Source organism: Rhagoletis pomonella, unplaced genomic scaffold (genome assembly GCF_013731165.1).
Source record: "Rhagoletis pomonella isolate Grant_MI unplaced genomic scaffold, Rhpom_1.0 Rhpom_scaffold_00004, whole genome shotgun sequence".
Taxonomy (NCBI): domain Eukaryota; kingdom Metazoa; phylum Arthropoda; class Insecta; order Diptera; family Tephritidae; genus Rhagoletis; species Rhagoletis pomonella.
Genome location: NW_023458558.1, coordinates 78,126,515 through 78,147,838, shown reverse-complemented (window position 1 = coordinate 78,147,838; position 21,324 = coordinate 78,126,515). Strand labels below are relative to the sequence as shown.

General features: G+C 34.5%; 1 protein-coding gene across 1 annotated transcript in view; it reads left to right on the top strand.

The window, feature by feature from the left end:
* Window positions 1-21,324, top strand: part of LOC118738094 (homeotic protein deformed) — a 131,199-nt gene that overhangs the window by 24,551 nt on the left and 85,324 nt on the right. Inside the window, exons 2-3 of the mRNA XM_036469015.1 lie at window positions 6,690-6,790; window positions 6,881-7,058. Coding sequence (XP_036324908.1) covers window positions 6,690-6,790; window positions 6,881-7,058 — 279 coding nt within the window. The remainder of the gene's footprint in view (window positions 1-6,689; window positions 6,791-6,880; window positions 7,059-21,324) is intronic.

Here is a 21,324-nt window from a genome sequence, read left to right as displayed (position 1 = left end):
TTTTTTTCATTCACAATGCAAATTTAAAATGAACATATCTTGCGAAAATGACTTGATCTATGAAAACGGTATGCAGGGCCGTAATCTACGACCCCACATTTTTTTTGTCATTTCAAATCTATATATTTTACTTACAGTGTAATTGCATTAATAACGATATTTTTTGCCAGCATTTGATTAAAAAGGAAAAATACTTCACATAATAGTTTCGTTCCTAACTTTTCTGGATAAGACCTTTAAACTGTCAAAAAGCAAAATTACTGCCTGAGAATAAGAGAAACCCCAAAAAGTAAGGGAAAGCTTTTCGGGTAAAAACTAGTAAACTGTCAAATACACCGTCTACGCCATTTTTTGTTTACATAGCAGTTTTTAATCATTTGGCGATCTGCTAAATTATACGCAAATACATAAGCAAATTAACAAAAATATTAACAAAACTTATTAGTTTCTTGCTACGATATATTAAATAAGGTGAAAATGCTGATGAACTTTTGTTTTTGTTTATTCAACTTTTAAATCGTTTGAAGAGCTGATGGTTTGACACTTTACCAGATTTCAACAGCAAAAATTCTTCGGGTAAAATCTTGCAACTTCTGACAAAGAGGGGACCGGGAACCCTTTCGGGTAAATTCCTGTAAATTCTTGCAACATCTTGCGAGTTAGGGAACGCAACTAATTTTAATTATTTGCAACAGCTGGAAAACGACGCACGCGAAATGTTGACAGTTAGCCTTTTTTCTGCTTTGTGTTGCCGTTAGCAATGCCAAATTTTGGCTATGTTCATGTAACGACTGCACTTGAGTTCATGTATTCACAGTCAGCTGTCGAAGCGACGCCAACGCCAACGCAGCGCCAACGTTGTATGTAAACGGGCCTTATTCCTTATCGGTCCAACATATTCCCTTAATAAATGTATAAAACAATTAAAACTATTAAGAATTGATAACGGCCTCAAAAGCATTATTTTCTCTTATTGCACGCTCCCAGCAAAAAATCGGTAATCGCTTTTAGTGGTAACGTTATAATGCCTTCGAACTTTTTCGCTTCTTTTACGAATTACCGTTAATGCAAAGTATAATGTCCTACAATATTTTTTTGAATTTCGCTTCTTTGCTTCATTTCGGAGAATGCTAAGTAGAATGCTGCATCGTCGTCAGCTGAAAAATGGAATGAATATCCAAAAATTCTTTTTCTACCGTTACTTTCTGTGGAAATTTGTCTCGCATAAAAATCATGTTTTGCTTTGTTCAATTTGCACCGAAGTTGAAGTCAGTCAATGAAGTGAAGTACTTGAGTGAGGAAGTACAATTTTAAGCTTAATTAAATATGCATGTATGTACATACCGATTTTTAAGTAAAATCTAAATACCTAAATATATACATATGTATGTATAAAAACTGATTTATAAAAATTTTAATTAATTTTAATATTTTAAGACATTTTCTGATTCCAATTTAATATAAATAAGTATGTACTTATCTAGGCATTCTACATTAGTTTCTATGTAAGGTATTTTTTGTTCGCTTCTCTGGATTCTGTTTATCCATGCGTTCCCCCTTCGTTTGAAGGTAATGCTGCGGGTAAGGGCTTACCGCCAATGACATGCCCTAGTTCGTTTCCACTTTCGCTTCTGTGGTAATCGTGTTTTTTGCTGGGCTGAAACCATGCATCATTGCTATTCGGAATCGGAGCATCGTCATTAATGAGGGCGTTGTGTTCTCCTTAATATGTTCATGTCATTGTAAAGCTCGCATAGTCCGTCATTTCATCTTCTTCGGCACCAGTTGCCCAAGCGAATAGCGCCATAGATCTGGCGTAAAATGGTTCTCTCGAAAACACCCAAAGCTTTCTCATCTTTGCTCATCATTTATACTTTCAAAACCCGTTTTTAGTTTATTTTTGTTAATCGTACGGGAGTGTACCGCACCGTACCGTACGTCACCATCAAAGAATGCGACTAGTGCAGATCTTAAACGTAGTGAATAATTACAAAAGAGTTGTTTTCAGATACCTGCGTATGTTTGTTGAACGGGGTGGCGAGGTGTGGCGTGATTTTGGAGGGACAAGTAATTCAGTGGCATCGCGATATTCTCTATCGACAACAATTATGCAATTTTCCTGAACCCATCCCGTCATTCTATCTGTATCTCTATCGTATTATCGTTATTCCTAGAGAAGGAGCGCTATTGAATCGCAAGCCTATATCCCTTTGGAGCGACAAGTAGAACGGGTTTTACCAAATTTCGACCTTTATGAGTGCAATGAGATTGTCGGAGGGGTCTAAAATGGTTTGAAATAACACAAACAGCAATAACGCAAATTTGTGTTATTTGCCAATTGAATGTGAAATAACACAAATTTGCCATATTTCATTCCTCGTTGAGTAATAAGACCAACTTTTAAACTTAACATTTTGAGTAATAAAGCAAAATAGTGCACATATCGCACACCGTCTTCAAAAGAGTCACAACTCAAAATTTGGCATTTTTGAAATTATGCGCTAAAAATGTACCCAGACCTTTTATTTACCTTTCAGCAAGAGCTGGAGCAAATTATTTGTATAATTTGTTTAAAAAGAGTTGTGACTCTTTTGAAGACGGTGTGCGATATGTAGGTAGTCACCCAGTTACATTCGACAAAAAGTAGTACATGAACAAGTTAAATGGACGGATTTGTAAGTAGACAATTTTGAAAGTGCCCAGCGTCGCGGCGGTCCGCGTTTGCGCTAGCGCGCCACCCTGCGCCGCGCCGCGCCGCGTTCGACATCGCGCTCGCGCTCGCGCTCGCGCTCGCGCTCGCGTCCCCCGGCCCCATCCCCTACTTTCGCAATTATGCTCTGCTGGTATTATAACCGTTTAGAAAAAGAATAATAATAAAATGATGCTAGTTCACTTCTGAAACTGCTTTTTAATGTCCAAGTAATGGGAATTATTGCGTATGGTGTTATTGCATGCACCCCACCCATGGTGGAATTATACCAGGTGAAGTAATATTAGAGTGAGAAGAAATATTTTGACACTGCCTTATTTGAAAACATGCCTATAAAATGTGACTATAAGACAGTCGAATGTCAAAATAAAGCGGGAAAGCTGTTTTATTACTTCACCTGTTTATTGCGCCATTCTTACCACCTGGTTGTACCTAGTATACGTTCAAATTTAGAGTCTGAGAGTAGGTAAAATTTTACATATTTTTGCGTGAACGAAATCCACATTTTGGATATGGTGAAACAAGTGATGATAATGCAGAAATTTTAACTGAAGATAAATTTCAAAACAATATTCTCTGTGTTATATGCTGCGAACAGGAACGGAAACTTTTGTTTGTTCCATGTCATGGCGGAATTATCCCAGGTTATGTAGACGGTTAAAAATTTCGGTTTTAATTTTAAACTTTTTAAATACAAACCTTCGAAGACTAAAAAAAGAGAGCACATATGTTAGGTTTAGAATTTAAACAGTTCGATTTAAATTTTAAACCCAAACATTTTCATAATTAAGAATAAAAAATAAAAAGGTCTGATGGGGATTGAACCCGGACAGTCTTGGTAGCAACCAACTGTATCAAGCATCCTTGCACACTTAGCTACAGCCAAGCATGTAAATGTGCTTTCATATGTTGAGTTTGAATCAACACCACATTTCGCTGTGTGCAAACATTTTCTATTTCGGTTTAGATTTTAAACTCAATTTGCTATATATGAAACCTAGAATCTAGAATTAAAACATTTTGGCTTGATTTTTAAACCACGAACTTTTTGGACTTTAAAAGATTAAAAAAGGCAGTAGTCCCAGCGCGGTTTAAAAATTAAACCCAAATTTTTGACCGTGTAATTAGAGCGAGAAAAAAGATTTTGACACTGCCTTATTTGAAAAATTGCCTTTAAAATTTGACTATAAGGGAGCCGAATGACAGAAAATAAAGCGAGAAAGCTGTTTTATAACTTCACTGTTTATTGCGCCATGGTTGCATGCAAACATTTTAAGGTTTTCCAGCAATGTTTCCAACAAATTTAAAAAAGCATGCAGATAAAATTCATGCAAAAGCGCTATGTTCAATTTGCTGAGCAGTTATTAAAGATGACTATTTTCCTATTTTGTTAGACTTTTCATAAGTAAAAATACGTTGTGAATATTATGGATTATGTCACATTTTTAGTTTAATTGTATTTTTGGAATAAACAAAGTTCTTTTTCCTTCTGTCAGTAAACTGTTTTTGTTACAAATAGTATAAATAAGCAATGGGAAATAAAGCAAAATTTGTTTTATTTCCAACTTTTGTTGGAAATAAAGCAAAACTCAGATTTTGGGATTATTTCCCATTTAAAAGTGAAATAAAGCAAATTTTTCTTTATTGCCGTTTGTGTTAAATGTATACATAAATGCTCAGAATGAAAAGAGAAGTCGATTAAGCCATGTCTGTCTGTCCGTCCGTCTGTCCGTGTACATGATAACTCGAGTAAAAATTGAGATATCTCAACCAAATTCGGTACGTAGGTTTCCCTTTATCCAAGGGAAATTTTTGGAACCTGGGCGTGACCACGCTCACTTATGATGAAATGCTGTATCTCAGTATCCGCTTCACAAATCCGTACCAAACTCGGTACGAGCCTTGCCTAGGGCCTAGCTAATAAATCTGTTGAAAATATTTGAAAGCAGGCAATAACCACGCCCACCTCCCATATAACAGTTATTTACAGAAACACGAAAACTGCGACAAATCAGTAACTACTAAAGCTAATAGACTAAAAATCGATAATTACAATAACCACTTAGCAGGAAATTAGATTATTATAAACTTTTGGATAATGGGCGTGGCGCCGCCCCATTATAATCATGGATGAATTTTTAAACTAAGAAAGACGGACATATATGTATATATATAGGTTCCTTACGTTTTTATATATGCATAATTTGTTAATTCTCTAGTAGGCTGAACCGCCTCCAGACGGTTGTTAACTAAACACGTATTTAGTGCACCTATAATAATCTTTTTCTGTATTCGAAAAGCACGAAATTTAGAAAAAAAGCGTACCTTTACGACGATGTAAATTTTAATCCGTTTTATTTTAATCGGCAGTTGAATCACAGATTGTGAAAGACTCGGTTAAAATTAATTATTTCTTGCTATTAAGTAATTTCGTAATTAAAGAAATTTTTTCCTTTGAAACATTTTTTGATACAAAAAAATTCAGTGGGTTTCGTAGTTAAAAGCACAATATTTTGATATAAGTTTTATAATTAGGTCACCATTCGAAATGGAGAAAATTGCTTTCGAACACAGACCGTCTACTGACCGGCTTGCCGACATATAAAAACCCATTGTGTAAGAGAAAGCTGAAAATACGTCCAATGTATATCGGTGAGCCCGTCTCCAGACGGTCTTTGTTTTTCTCCCCTGTAGGAAAAAGTTACTGTCACAGATCGAAATGGACATCATTTTTGGATTTCTCGTGCCATTCTCTCTCACCCATTCCTGAATTTTTCAACTCATACAAAAATTGGCCTAATAGAGCGTTAAATGGCCCATGAAGTCGATTGACCGTGTATGTTCTTGTGGTGTGATTGTACCAGCTGCTGGTGTGACTTCAAAAACTATTTATGATTGTAGGAGCATGCTGGTGTCGTGAGTGGTGAAATTAGCTCATGTTTCTAAGTAGAAAGTATTTCAGCGGAAATTTCTTGCATATTATGAGTCAAAGCTGTGTTTGTGGAAGATTAAAAAAATTAAAACAAAAAAAAAACAATGTTTAGCAAAATGGTAGAAAAATTATGAAATTTCGGCTCTAATCATTTCGATCTTTCCCGGACCTCATTCGCAAAGAAATAAATATTGTACCAGCATGCTAGTAAGTTATATGCTTCGAGCCTGATGGTACAATCACTTGATGGAGCCAGCAAGCTGGTGTCGTATATTTTCCCTTTTATACAAAAAGGTTTTGGTGCGGGCAAAATCTAGTACCTACACCCTAAAAAATCTTTTTAAAAATGCGACTATAAATTGAGTATATTTTTGTTTATTTTTACAATTTTTTGGTAAATTTACACGATGAATATGTATTTTTATCGTTTATACATTTTCGTGTGTAAAAATCATTTTTGTTAGCGGCTTTACACAATTTTACGGGTGAAATCAAAGAGCAGATGTGTATTTTGTAGCTTGTACACACTTTCGAAGTTAATTTATGCACACCACAGCAGCTATATTACACTCTAAAATGTCCGAAATTTAAATAAACTAGTCGTTGTATAATCGAGCACGTAATTTCGCGAATAATAAGGTAGAAACCAGTAACCTACCTTTAAGGTAGGAAATCTACACAATTTTTGTTTAGAGTGTACATATTTACATACATACTACCTTAATTCACAAAGGCCCTAACCAACAAATTTACAGGAGAAGCAAAAAACATTATGAAAAGAGTATCAAAAACAGGTAGGGCTTTTTAAAGTGGCATGTAACTGTTTTTTTTTTGTTTTTAAATTGTTAAAATTTTTACTGAAGATGTATTTTAATACGTCCTACCAAAATACGCAGTTTTGAAAAAAATGTTGGTTAGTGAATTAAGGTGACTATATAGACATTAATGAACGGAATTTTTTTAATAGGGGAACTCACATTATTCATATGCATACTCGATTAAATATATATATACTTAAAATATTTATCTGAAATTTTCTCTTTTAAGGTCTTAAGCTGGAAAAACGGATTGAGGAAGCTGCACCCGCGGGCCAACAGCTACAAGAGCTGGGAATGAGACTGCGCTGTGATGATACTGGCTCAGAAAATGTAAATAATAATGAGTATATATGTATATACATAGCAGGTTGAAAATACATATGTATATTAACACTTATTGCACCGTATTAATATTTCAAGGATGACATGCTAGAAGAGGATCGTCTTATGTTAGATAGATCACCAGATGAGTTGGGTTCCAACGGAAATGACGATGATTTGGGTGACTCGGATTCAGATGACGATTTAATGAGAGAAACAACAGATGGCGAAAGAATCATATATCCATGGATGAAGAAAATACATGTGGCTGGAGTCGGTAAGCGCTCAATGATTTCTTATTTTAAAACGTAATAATTCTGAAATCATGAACAATATCAAAGAACTAAAATTTCCATTCATAATATTTAGAATACTCGCTCTTAATTGTCATTGAAAACTTTTCTCATTAATCCATTGGCAACACGTACGTAGTATGTACAACATACCTATCTATGTATATTAGAGTGGTTAAATTTTTTTATTTGAAAATTCATAAACGCTACCTAAAATTATTGTTATTTGTGGTAAAAAAGGCACTTTTTTTTATTTCGAAAAAAAAATTTAGAGGACGCGCTGGTCGATTCTTTATAAAAACGCTGATGTTCTCAATTTTTTTATTTTCGTGGCATGTTAAATTGAATTTTGAAAATCTGACATAGCTTCGTAATTAGCAACCCCAGAAGCCCACTGGTAACAAGTCCCAACCCATGACAATGCGTAAGTCGTTCAGTATCAACGCTTTAATTTTAGTTGTCTCTTTCCGAAAGCACATTTTCGGGCACTAAGCCCATTCTATTTGTCTAAGACAGGTATGTAATTAAGGGAATGTTCCCCAATAATACCAGAGTAATTACATGTAAAAACCACATTTTAAGATGCATTTTAACATGTCACGAAAATAAAAAAAATTTAGAACATCAGCGTTTTTATAAAAAACCCCTAAAAAACTTTCTTTTTTTTTCAAAATAAAAAAATACGTGTCTCGTTTTTTATAGCAAATAACAATATTTCGATGTAGCGTTTATGAATTTCCAAAAATAGTGTTTTTTTGAACCACTCTAATGTATATACATTTATACATACACATATATGCATGTATGTATGTATCAAAATGCACATCCTCATACATATATGCATATACATATGTACGTATACCGAAAATAGATCGCGTGCAGAGAAAAAACTTCAAGTAGCCATATAAATCCATATAGTACATACTCATGTACATATGTATGTATGCCTTGCATTACCACGTATACAAATCTTTCATCACTCTAAATTCAGAATCAATATCTTCAGCACTTCCTTAAGTTTTCAAGTTATAATTAACTTTTTTTGCACTTGAGGCTACCAATACAAATCAATCACGCATTTAAACCAACAAATAAGAATTAGTTTGTTATGACATGGCTAACAATTTCCCAATTTTAAACATGGAACATAGGTCCCATGGGAAGAAAATAATTATGTTGGTATGTATGTACCCAGTAGAAATCAGTTGTATGCATTCGTGAAGAATGCTTGCTATATGAGTGAATAGTGTGAACAATTCATGCGTAGTCATAAATGTCCACGAATAAATTCAAATTCCAGCGAATTGCAAGCGAATGAACGTTGTCGTTGTGTTAAGTACATTTCTTGATCAATTTGAAGTGGAGTTTTTGTAATATTTTCAGTCTTGTACAAAAATTTTGGTGAACAGACGTGTTGTGCGATACTATTTTCAGCACAAACGGGCTTTTACAAGATATGCATTTGAATATGTAAATGCTACTTGTTTGTATGTCCCCGTATATTCAAATGTATCAGAAAAGTAGCATTTACATATGGGGATACATATCTTGTAAGAATGCTTTAATACTGTTCCATTAATGCATTTTTGTATATTTGAAACATTAATACCGCCATATGCATACAGCAGTAGTACAAGTGCATGATTAAGGTACGCATACGCTCTGAGAAACCACGCGTGTTAAATGGTTCATTTATATTGGCATGTATACACAGCAGCAAGTTCATGCCACCAACAGCGATGTCGTATGCTTAAAATTTCGACTGGGTATGTATGTACATATGCATACATATTTAGTGGTTATCGTTGGATCAGGTCACACGCCACTATTTATAACCAAGGAAAATATGTTTATAGAGGTATGTGCTGTTAGAAGTGTGTCTCATTTGCAGCATATCAACCAGCTTCAGAATGTGAGCATCTGAACTTGCTCTGCTGGCTGCCCAAATAGCGAAAGAGTCAAATGCTTAAATTTCTAATAACTTAGACGGTTTTCGAATTCAGCGCCAGCACACAGTGATAATCAGGTTCCTACTGCTAATGTACATGCATTCATGTGCGGATGCATGTACTACTTGGACGCGAGTCGATGATAAATGTCACAACATTAACATCAAATGACACGGCTCATCCGTCACTCTGTCGGTGTCATCGCCGTTTGTGAGACTTTGGAACAGTGCGTTGCATTAGTTTGATGCCGGTTGCACTGTCCTGCCAGAAGTCACTTTTGGAATCTCGACCGAACGGTTGCTAGTGTTCCCTTTAGGGCGATCATCATATTTTGCTTGTTGAGTATTTATCTTTGTAGGTAAATACCTATATATATATAGGTATGTACGTATGTTTGCATGTATGCATGTGTGTTCTTCATCAGCATAATTGTGAAAAGTGAATAAAAAATAAACAAATATTGAATGCCGCGTTTGGAGCATACATACATAAATATACTAAAGGACCGCTGAAAAGGGTTATACCATTTTTCACGCACACTTACGTTGATGGTTTCGTAAATCACGCACACTAATTTTTTTTCAAATCGAAACATTATTTATGTAAGTAGCATTCATATGCATAAATAGGTTTTTATAACGCACTATTATTATTTTTTAAACAAATTTCAAGCATACATATGTACATACATATGTACTACGAGTATAGAAAAGAATTCGCGTCAATATTCATTCAATGTAAATAATTTTAAAATTACATAAGCTCATACTTTGGTTTAAAGGTAATGTTTTGTGGAGGTTTTCACCAATCAGTCGTGTACGTCTTTCTTCTAGAATTCTGCCTGACACAGAAAAAACACATGCACTAGTTGCTTAGCTAGCTGGTATGTTTAAAATTTGCCTTGAAAAGCTTCTAAGAAGTGGTAAATTTTTAGCTTTCTCCCAGAATTTTAAAACATGGTTACAACTTTTGTTTTCTGATTTTTTCAAATTAATCTGTATTTCCGCATTATTGTCTTCAAAAACTTTTTCTGCAGATTCATCCGTTGTACCTTTGAACTCCTTAAACGTATATACAGTTAAGTTAAGTTAAACAGTAGTAGTTAACGATTTTATTTTGGTTGAAAATACACATACATACATAAATATGTGAGAATTACGTCATTGACGGAAAATCTAACTGACGCACGCCATCGCCAGCAAAAATATCAGTCACGCACGATCACGGAAGTTACGTGATTTTTCTCTCAAAACCGCTCACGCGTGAAAAAGCGTGACACGTAGAAAATTACACGTTATTCCATCTCTAGTAGATATCAGAAATTTACCGTATCGCCGTTTTCATATTGATTGTACTACAGTTTTTATACCCGAGAGCACTTGTGCACAGTGTATTATAACTTTGTTCGCATAACGGTTGTTTGTAACAGACTAAAGGAATCGAGATAGATATAGACAAATGTATACATAAAAGATCAGAATGAAAAGAGAAGTCGATTAAGCCATGTTTGTCTGTCCGTCCGTCAGTCTGTCCGTGTACACGATAGCCCGAGTTGCCCTTTACTCAAGGTTGCTATTGAAAATGGGCGAGATCCGACTTTAACCACGCCCCCTTCTCATATACCGGTATTTTCGAAAAATGCAAAAACTATGGTATTTGAGTAAATACTGGATCCAAATTGTTGAAAATTAGTATGTAAAGTAGAATTTTGGTACAAAATAATATTATTATAACATTTTTGGAAAAGGGACGTGACCCCGCCCACTTATGATGAAATACTGTATCTTAGTAGCCGCTTCACCAATCCTTACCAAACTCGGTACGAGCTTTACTTAGGATCCAGGTAAGAAATTTGTTGAAAATCTTTGAAATCGGGCAACAGCCACGCCCACCTCCCAATAACGGTAATTTACAGAAACACGAAAACTGCGATAAATCAGTATCTACTGAACCTTATTGACTCAAAATCGATAGTTATTATGAGCAGGAAATTAGATTATTATGACCACTAATGTGTATCTCGGTAACCAATTTATCTATTTCTACCAAACTTGGTGCATTTAATAACCTTGGTACGAAAAAGCAATTCGTTGAAAATTATTAAAATTTCTGGATATATGAAAATTCCGATATTTCACTAGCTGAGGACATTCATTTATTCTTAAATACTTATAACAATCTCTTAACAATAAATAAGACTGCTATAGACTTTTAGGTAATATAAAGAAAGTTGGAACGACGATAGTTGATACCTGCGTCGGGTATAGAAAATTCGGTTTCGTCCGAACTTATACTTCTTTACTTTTTTCAATTTAATTTTCATTATTTTAAATAAATATAAATGGTTGATTCTATAACAAAAACCATGACAATCGAAGTTTCAAACTTTGTATAAAAAAAAATTAGCAAAGTTTCCTCAAAATTTCAATATTTTTATTCAGAATTTTTGGGTATGCATTCAGTTTTAGTGCAGACTTGACAAAATACTGTTCGTTTGTTCTTGACGTGTCACTGCACAACATAAATGCAAAATCGAAATCTTTCTAAGACATGCCATTAAAAAACAAGACATTTTTTCGAAGGTGTTTTTAATTTTTTTTAGAAATTGTACAAAGTTTGAAACTGGGATTTACATATATGGGCATTGCTATAGATTGAACTATAATTGTATAAAAAAAATTCAAATAATAAAAAAAATTGTCAAAACTTAACAATATACGTACATGTTGGTATGTATGTAGAGTCCGACCGATTAATCGGCATCGGCATCGGCTAGTATCGGCACAAAATTGAGCATCGGCATCGGCATCGGTCTTTTTTCGCCGATTCTTTGCAATTTCTTTTCATAGTTTAGGTGAAGCGACAGCCAACACCAAAAAACATTTGCAGGCAGCTCACAAAATGAATTTTTTTTTTTGGTTGAAGGTATTTCATGTTTTTCCCATAAAAACGTATGTTTTACAATTTTCTTTTATATGGAGAACACTGCCAGCGAAAAAAAAATCAAAAAATTAACGGGATTTTATAGTAGCTTAATTAAATGTCCTACAAAACTGCATACCAAAATTCCGATTAAGAAGTTTTAAATTTTGGTGAAAATAAGCAGAATTTTTCTCATTTTTGTACAAAGTTTGAAATCTGAATTTACAGCGTGGCGACGAATACCTCGGTTTTTTTGAGAAATAAAAGGGTCCTTTATAGGTTTTGCGAAAAAAGTATTTTATTGTAAATTTTCCACAGATTTTACTTTAGTTGTATTAATTAGTTATTAAATTTTAATCCCTATTTACATTTTCCAGCAGTTTAAGCTTTGAGAGAAAAGTTCATTTGGCACGCAAGTCTTTTTCAGGTGTATTTTTTCTTAGGCTTTGTACAAAACAATACAAAAAAGAAAAAAACTGTAGAAGGTTGGTCGAATGAATGGTATAAGTATGAGGCCTGATGTTGGACAGAAGGGGGAGTATAAGGTACTATATATAAGATATGGAATAAATTAACTGACGAGGACCTGCGTGCCAAATGAACTTTTCTCTCAAAGTTTACAGTGCTGACAAATGTAAATAAGGATTAAAATTTAAAAACTAATCAATACAACTAAAGTAAAATCTGTGGCAAATTAACAATAAAACACTTTTTTCGCAAAATCTATAAAGGACCCTTTCATTTCTCAAAAAAAACCAGGTAGACTTTTATAAAAAAATAATAAACATTAAATTAAAATAAATAATATAAAAAAAACTTTTTAGTATACAACGCTTTTATAAATGGACTAAAAAGTAGAAAATAATACTTCTCAGTCCCATAGAATTTGTTTTGATAACTTTTGATTTTGAAATTTTAGCAAAAGTCATTATAAACAATCTATGAAATTGAAAATGAAAAACGTGGAGCGCATGCAATACAAAGCATTCGATTTAATTGACAATAGTCAAACTACATAACGTAGACCTAAAATTTCTAAAGCGAAAGTAGAACTTTGAAATCGATTTTAAGCGGTCGTTATTCATATACCCACATACATACATTCATATATTACTTTTCATATCAATTCAAGTGTATTACATGCGCCCCACGCTTTTCATTTTCAATTTCATAGATTGTTTATAATGACTTTTGCTAAAATTTCAAAATCAAAAGTTATCAAAACAAATTCTATGGGACTGAGAAGTATTATTTTCTACTTTTTAGTCCATTTATAAAAGCGTTGTATATTAAAAAGTTTTTTTTATATTATTTATTTTCTACTTTTTAGTCCTGTCTGAATAAAATTTTGCAATAGATATTAAAATAATTCAACGATATTAATAGAAAGGTGCACACACATGCATTTACATATGTATGTACATACAAACGAGCACCAATTAATTTTATTTAAAGAAATGGCGTGTCGTCTATTTCCGCCGATATGCGTGTATAAACCCTCCTCAAAGTCTAGCCAAAAAGCCAGCAACTCACACAACAGGTTCCCCAGAGCAATTCGCTCGAGAAAGTGGTACCCGGTACACGTAATACGCGGCACACAGCACAACAATCCGCCAAAACAGGCAACCCGGCCCAAAATTACCACCGTAGAAGGCAGAAACCCCGAGCGGCAGTGCAGGAGCCCAAGAATTACCCTTAAAACGGCCACAGGAGCTTAAAAAGACCAACTGGTCCCCAACTGGGCCGAAGGTAAGTAGCTTCGGCCTACTCCCAAACTGGTTCCAACTGGTTCCCGGACTGGTCCCCGACTGGTTACCAACTGGTCCCACGAACTAGTTACCAACTGGGCCCAAAGTGGTTACCAACTGGCCCACCTATACCTCAAGTGGTCCACAAGTCACTTCACTTACAAAGCATTCGTTTTAGTTGACAATAGTCAAACTAATTTTATTTAAAGAAATGGCGTGTCGTCTATTTCCGGTGTAGCAAACGTAGTACATAGAGCGACATCTAGATGTCATTTACCTCGCCCTATTCACTATGCTTTTTTATAGGAGCTTTTCAAAGCTTTGCTTTGGTGTCGGAACACAACATTGAAAGTTTCTGGATCCACAACATTGAAAGTTTCTGGAACACAACATTGCAAGTTGATAAAAGCGTTGTAAAAAGACAAATACCAAATCCCAAAACCGGTCAAAATATCGCAATTCTTTTATTTCGTGGACCACTATATGAATGTAAATACATACCTAGCATATAAGTTCGTATGCATTGAGTGCAAAATAGTTTAGTACAAAACGAAATAAAATTTTATGTTCCTAAATATTTCTTGCTTAGCACCATAGAAAAAAGTGTCTTATATAATGTACATAAATGTGATATATTTATGTACATATATTTTTACACCATACATGTGTATATAATGTTGCATAACATGCCAATTAATTCAATTATTTGTTTTCTTTTGTTTTGTTAACTTCGTTAAATTAACTGATTTTATGAATTAATACATTTGTTTGTATTTTTTTATGGAATCGGCATCGGCATCGGTACCCGAAGAAAAATTGGAATCGGTCGGACTCTATATGTATGTACATATGTGGCAGTGCACGGTTAATATCAACCTTAACGCACTCAATTTAGACCGCAAGCCATATGCAACAACGGTAGCTAACATGTCGGCGAATATATGTGAACACACCTCCTCATTGCATACCTATTAATTTACTTAGGTACATCTAAGCAAATACATATCAAAAGTGAACGCGGTAATTACCAGTGTAGGCATTGGAACTGTGCCATAGGTGGCTCTGCGTCATACCACACGATTGCAATTGTCAGTTGGAAACCGCGAAAACAAGCTTAACTAGATAGCGTATGTATATATTTATACATATTTAAGTATGTACATATATGTTCATACATACATTAGTGTGCACCTCACTTGCATGGAAGCAATTTTGTTTTAGTTAAGGTACAAAGCAAGACTCTCCATGATAGGTTCGTATGGTCATAAAAACGTGTCCAGCGAAAAATATAAATTTAAAACAAGTAAGAAAGTCTAAGTTCGGGCGGGGCCGAATATTAAATACCCGGCGCAAGTATTAAATATACGTTTTTTCACCTTTCCGAAAGCTACCGCTACATGGTAAGCCGGGGTGTATCAATTTTGAGTAAATTAGCGTACTTAAATTTCGAAATATTGAAGCTCCAAGCATTTCTGAAATTTACCGTTATATGAAAAGCGGCCGTAATTTTAGTCCGATTTCAATAATTTTCAACATTTTGCTTTTATGTGACAAGCACAATAATCATACCTGTACAAATTGGTACAACGGTTACCGAGATGCATATATGTGATCATAAGTGGGCAGTGCCACGCCTATTTTCCAGAATTTTATCATAAACGTATTTCCTGGTAAAGAATTGTTGCAACCATCAATTTTGAATAAATTAGCTTTAATATTTACAGATTTATCGAATATTTTGTATTTCTCTAAATTACCGTTATATGGGATGTGGGCGTGGTTCTCGTCCGATTTACATTGTACCAAGGCCAATAACTGTGCCAAGTTTGGAAGAAATTGGTGCAGGGGTTACCAAGATATACACATGTAACCATAAGTGGGCATGGCTACGCCCGTTTTCCAAAAACTTATAATAATCTTATTTTTGGTCTGAAAATTATTAAAAATATCAATTTTGAGTGAATTGTCCTCAGTAGTTACTAAAATCTCACAGTTTTCTTATTTCTGGAAATTACCGTTATATGGGAAGTGGGCGTGGTTGCAGTCTGATTTTGCCAATTACCAATACCAACCTACCTTGAATAAATGGAAACCTACATACCAAATTTCGTTGAGATATCTCAATTTTTGCTCGAGTTATCGTGTACACGGACGGACGGACAGACGGACGCACAGACAGACATTGCTTAATAGACTTCTCTATTCATTATGATCATTTATGTATACATTTGTCTATATCTATCTCGATTCGTTTTGGCTGTTACAAACAACCGTTATGTGAACAAAATTAATACACCCTTGTGCACAAGTGCGCTCGGGTATAAAAATCGTATACATACATATATGTTTCATTGTTACTTAATCTATTTTTGCGCGCTGATTATAAATATGGCTACAACATTTTCATATTTTCATAAGATTTGAAGTTACAGAGCTCTTCTTAGAGATGGGCGCATCAGTGATATCGGCTCAAAATCCCGCACGCTCACGCCGGCAGTTTTAAAATTAACGCACACTCACGTTTGATTTGATATTTTATTCACGGTCCTATACGCTCACGATGGCGGTTTTCTCAATCACGCACGTCACGCACATCTCCACGAGCGCTCGCGGGTGACTCATCCAAAACAAAAGATGGTATTTCCCTAAAGAATCAAATTATTTGCGCTATTTTTGCACTGAACTGGAATCATTTTTTTTTCCGTAAATACCCTTAAATTATAAAGAAAACTAGGCAACGAAAATTGCATTAACATTTTGCGGCAACTTTTTAAATTTAAATCCATTATTCAAATTTCGCTAAGGTTTTAAATGGAGGAAAGGGTTTATTTTACTGATTTTGAAATTTTTTTTGGAGATCACGTTTTATGACACAACAAACTTGTTTACAGGGAGTATTGCTTTGTAGGCCCAAGCTGAAAACTAAGGCGCACACTAATGTACTATGCATACATATCTACATGCATACCACCATCTGGACATCCATTAACAAAATGCGTTGAACAGTTAATTACTTTGCGATTTAAATGATAAACAATAAAATAACAAAATATGTAAAACTCCATTTCTCGAGCTTGTTCTATTTGGCATTCGAACTTATCGAGAGGAGGAATGAAAGCCAAAAATGAAAAACTACTACTAATACTATTTTGGTTTCTTTTAATGAAACCGGTCTTAGATTGTGCATTAAGGAAATACATAGGTAAGTACGTACACTCACATGTATGTATAGATACTCGATTCATTGATCGTAGACAAAATATGTTCGTACTGTCGCTGTCACATGGTAGTTTTACATTAAACAAATGGTACATAAACAATTTTTACCTCTAATTGTTATTTGAGTGCCAGTAGATAGGTGTTGAAATGAAATGACAAGAAGTTTATAAATAGCGAAAAAATTGGTATATTTCGCTTTTCTAAGATTAATAAAATTGTGTGAACTGGGCGTATACCGCTCAGTTCACGAGCGAATACAATTAACTACGAATTGGAAAATCTCTATCGCGTGTAAATCGGTATGTGCAATGGAATCAGGAAAACCGAAATATAATCACAATTATTTCCCTACATATATATGTGTCTACATGAATATGTTTATTTGAAGCTGTTACTAAAAAATAAAATGGTCATAGTAAAACTTCATATAAAACCAGTGATACCATAAAAATCAGTGTTTTTTCTTCAACCACATATGTACATTAGAGTGGTCCAAAATAATAAAGTCGGAATTTTAATGCCGCCACCCCTAGGATTGTTCTGAACCGAAAATAAATATACCCATATTTTTTTTTATTTTGAAATCAAAAAATATTTAGGGAGTGCTCACAGCGCTCAAAGTTTTCCATGTACTTTATATGGGGAAAAAACAAATTTTCGCAAAAATGGTATAAAACTCTTGAAAATCAATATTTTTCAATCGTAAATCTGTGGTTCTCTTCAGGAGACTTCAAATATTAATATCGAATTGTTTATTTAACCATTTTTTATGATTATAGATTTTTTATTGGTCCCCCCATTGCATTTTCTAGGACCTATAAGATATAGTTACCATGAAAAAATTGTTAAAGGAACAATTGGCTATTATTACCGGGAATCTCCTGAAGATAAGCAAAGTTTTCCGATCGAGAAATATTGATTTTCAAGAATTCTACACTATTTCTACGAAAAGTTGTTTTTTCCCCATATAAAATACATTGAAAACTTTGAGCGCTTTGAGTACACCCTATTTTTTTATTTCAAAATAAAAAAATAGGGGTATATTTTTTTGGTATAGAACAATCTTAAGGTCGGGCGGCATTAAAAATGCGACCTTTTTACTTACTGTTTATTTTTGACTCTGTCACATGAAAGCAAATAAACCGGTGAGGCACGCTGGTTGCAGACGCACTTGACCAAAATAAGCCCGAACCCGCTCGTTGCATTGCGCGACAGCCTTCAAGAAAAATAACGGTTTTCCACGTTGCGATACATTTTTTTTCCTCAACAGAATATTTTAGAGAGTAAAATTTTGCATATGTGGTTTTTTTCTGTGTGAAAAAGTGGTGGAGAAGACTATTATTTTTGTATTTTTACCAGCAATTTTATAAACATTTACCCTTAAAAATTATTTTTAAATAAATAAAACCTATGCTCAAGTTTAGAATAGCAATGAAAATGATGGTTGAATTGTCAAAGTCGGTCTATTGGATCGTCTGTAACTGAATTTTGAGGTAAAAAAGGACAAAAAAAATACACTTGTCGATATATAAGAAAAAAAGTTTTTTGTTTGTAAAATCAAAGTTAGACATTTGTTTGCATTGTCAATAGCTATGAAAAACTATCATTGCTGATTGGAAATAAAATATCACATAATTGAAGTGGCCCGTTTCAGAAATTCTGACTCATATGCGTTTTATCTCTTCTTGAAAACCACATGTCTAAAACAACACCCTTTATTATAGGTTAGGTAATACCTAGACCACCCTTGTTTTCCAGATAGCAGCGATTCTAATTCGTTTGAGTGCCGCAAGTAAAGTTTTAAATTCCTTGCGGCTAGTCTCAAGGCTACTCATGACAAAACGAATCCAGATCCAAAGCCAACTATTGTTTTTTTGATGAAAAAAGGTGTATCCGAATGAAACGGCCGTAACGTAGGAAACACCGATAAGTACATATGCATACATGTACATGTACCAACTACATATGTATGTATTTTGAAATTGGTTAGTTTTGAATTTAGCGATTTGGGAAAAATAGTAGCAAAAACAATAGATAACAAAAGACGTAATACCAGTAAACCATCATACACTAAAAAAATTCAAAGCACAAGTTCAATATTACGTTTGGACATGATTGAATTCAATAAATCTCATGCGGTCATGCGAGTACACAGCCTTGTAACCGAGTTTCAATGGCAGATACCCATTCGTCACAGTGCCCGCCCGATTGCTTGTCCCTGCGGAGGATTGGGAAAGTGTTGCGAAGACAAGGCGTGTGCGCGCGCAATCATTCGATGACTTGCGAAAAATCCCATTCAGGCGGCGCACAGATGCTACAAAAGCGCAGACGGTTATGGATTGTAAAATCGAAATACAACGTGAATGTGAAAAAAAACTGCAAAACAGCAGCAGCACCATGAACTACAACTCGGCACAATAAGCAACACCGTCATCGTCAGCATCTACAACTCAACAACAACGCAATGTCGACACTGTCGAGATGACGAAGTTAAATTTGAAAAGTTCGCTTTTATGACAGATGAAGCACGAATACATACTTGTTTTCGATGAAAACAGCGGTGCCAGACAAACGAATTGACAAAGAGACAAATACATCGATCGGATTGGAGACGTATTCACTGACGAACGAGCAGCAAATGCAGGGTTAATTTAATACCAAATAATAATCATGAAATACTACGTATATGGGTTGCCACTTTGGTAAATTGTTACCAAAATTGGTAGAAAAAAATTGGGTCGGTAAAAAGGTAAATTTTTTCTCATTTTGGTAATTTTTGTTGGAAAAAAATAAAATTTTTCATTCCCGCTTTATTTTTCGTAGTTATCTTTATATTATAAATTTCTATCCAAAATCGCTTTAATTTTTGAACGCTTTAATGCACACTTTTTATATACATACGTACATATAAATGTATATCGATAAAAGGCGAATATATCGTGCTCCATTCAAAACTCATTTTACTGAAATCCTGGGGAGCTTTTGATTGCCTAAATATTTTAAATGATTCTCTAAATAATTACACACTATGATTGTTGGCAGAAAAAGTCAACGCCATTTTTTATCAATGGAAAATGTTAAAAAAAAGAAACACACAAAAAACCAGCGGCGGAAAAATTAAAAAGAAATCAACAGGAATTTTTAGCTGGACATTGTTGATTATATGTACTAAAATTCAATGGGCAATAAAACTCTAAAAACTCGGAGTATAGAATTTTTCTGAATATTGCATATCGCTTCAATCGTTTATTTTTATTGGTTTGTTAGAAGCGCACCAATATTCTTATACAAAAAAAAATACCAAAAAAAGTTTATGTACTTTAAAAACGTTATGAATATTAAAAAACTCACCACGCCTAAAATATTCCATTAATGGTCTCAAATACCATTTCATAATTAAAATAAAAAGTTCTTAAAAACAATTTTAATTTTTATTGAAATAACTGAAAAAATAGAAAACAATAGTTTTTATTAAAATAACTAAAACAAGTTACTGGTAGATATTTTCTAGATTTGGTAGATTTTTTTCAAGTGGATGGTATGTTTTTTTTTTTCGTCAGTGGCAACCCTGCTACCAATATAACAAAAAAGAGGCACATCGTAGTGTTGCTCATACCGCCAAAGCTTAATTAGCGCTCCGTCGGATAAAACACCGAACTAACTGCTTCATTGTCAGAAATACATAAGTAAAATGCAAGCAACCCTGCAGTAAAATTTAGAGACAGTCTGGCAAAGCGCTAGTTCCGTACTACATATTTCAGAACTATCTCTGAACTGGTGCAAATAGGCTGCAGAGCGGGAGAGTTGAAACTTGCGGTGTAAGTGTATAAATTCTCAATTCTCGTACAAAATGTAGCTCGGCGTAGAGCTGGAAAACTATCGATGGTCGTAGCCAGTCAGCTAGTCAGATTTTCTGCAGGGTACATACCTAAAATATAGTGGCATCAGTGGTACCCCACAACAGCGCTTTTCCTACCAAAACTGGTAGGTTTTTTCCATTTGGTAGGTTAGTAGGCTAGATTGGATTTTGGTAGGTTCCGCGACAATAATAGTTATTTGCGAAAAAATAGAAAATATGTATCTCCAAACAATTTAGCAACCTTGTTTATGCGAATATTTCATCGACCGCAACATGTTAATATGCCTGTTTCATAAGTACGAACGTATATCCTTAGTATTGCCACTATACAATATATATCCATCAGGGGCGGATCGAGCGAGGGGGGGCGGGGGGTGGGTTTTTGGGGGTTAAACTACGTGTCAGTCAGTGGCGGACCCACAGGGGGTGTTTTAATACATAAACGCCATATTATACATACATGTGCGCCATATCAAAACATCCCCCGTGGGTCCGCCACTGACTGACACGTAGTTTAACCCCCAAAACCCCCCCGCTGGATCCGCCCCAGATA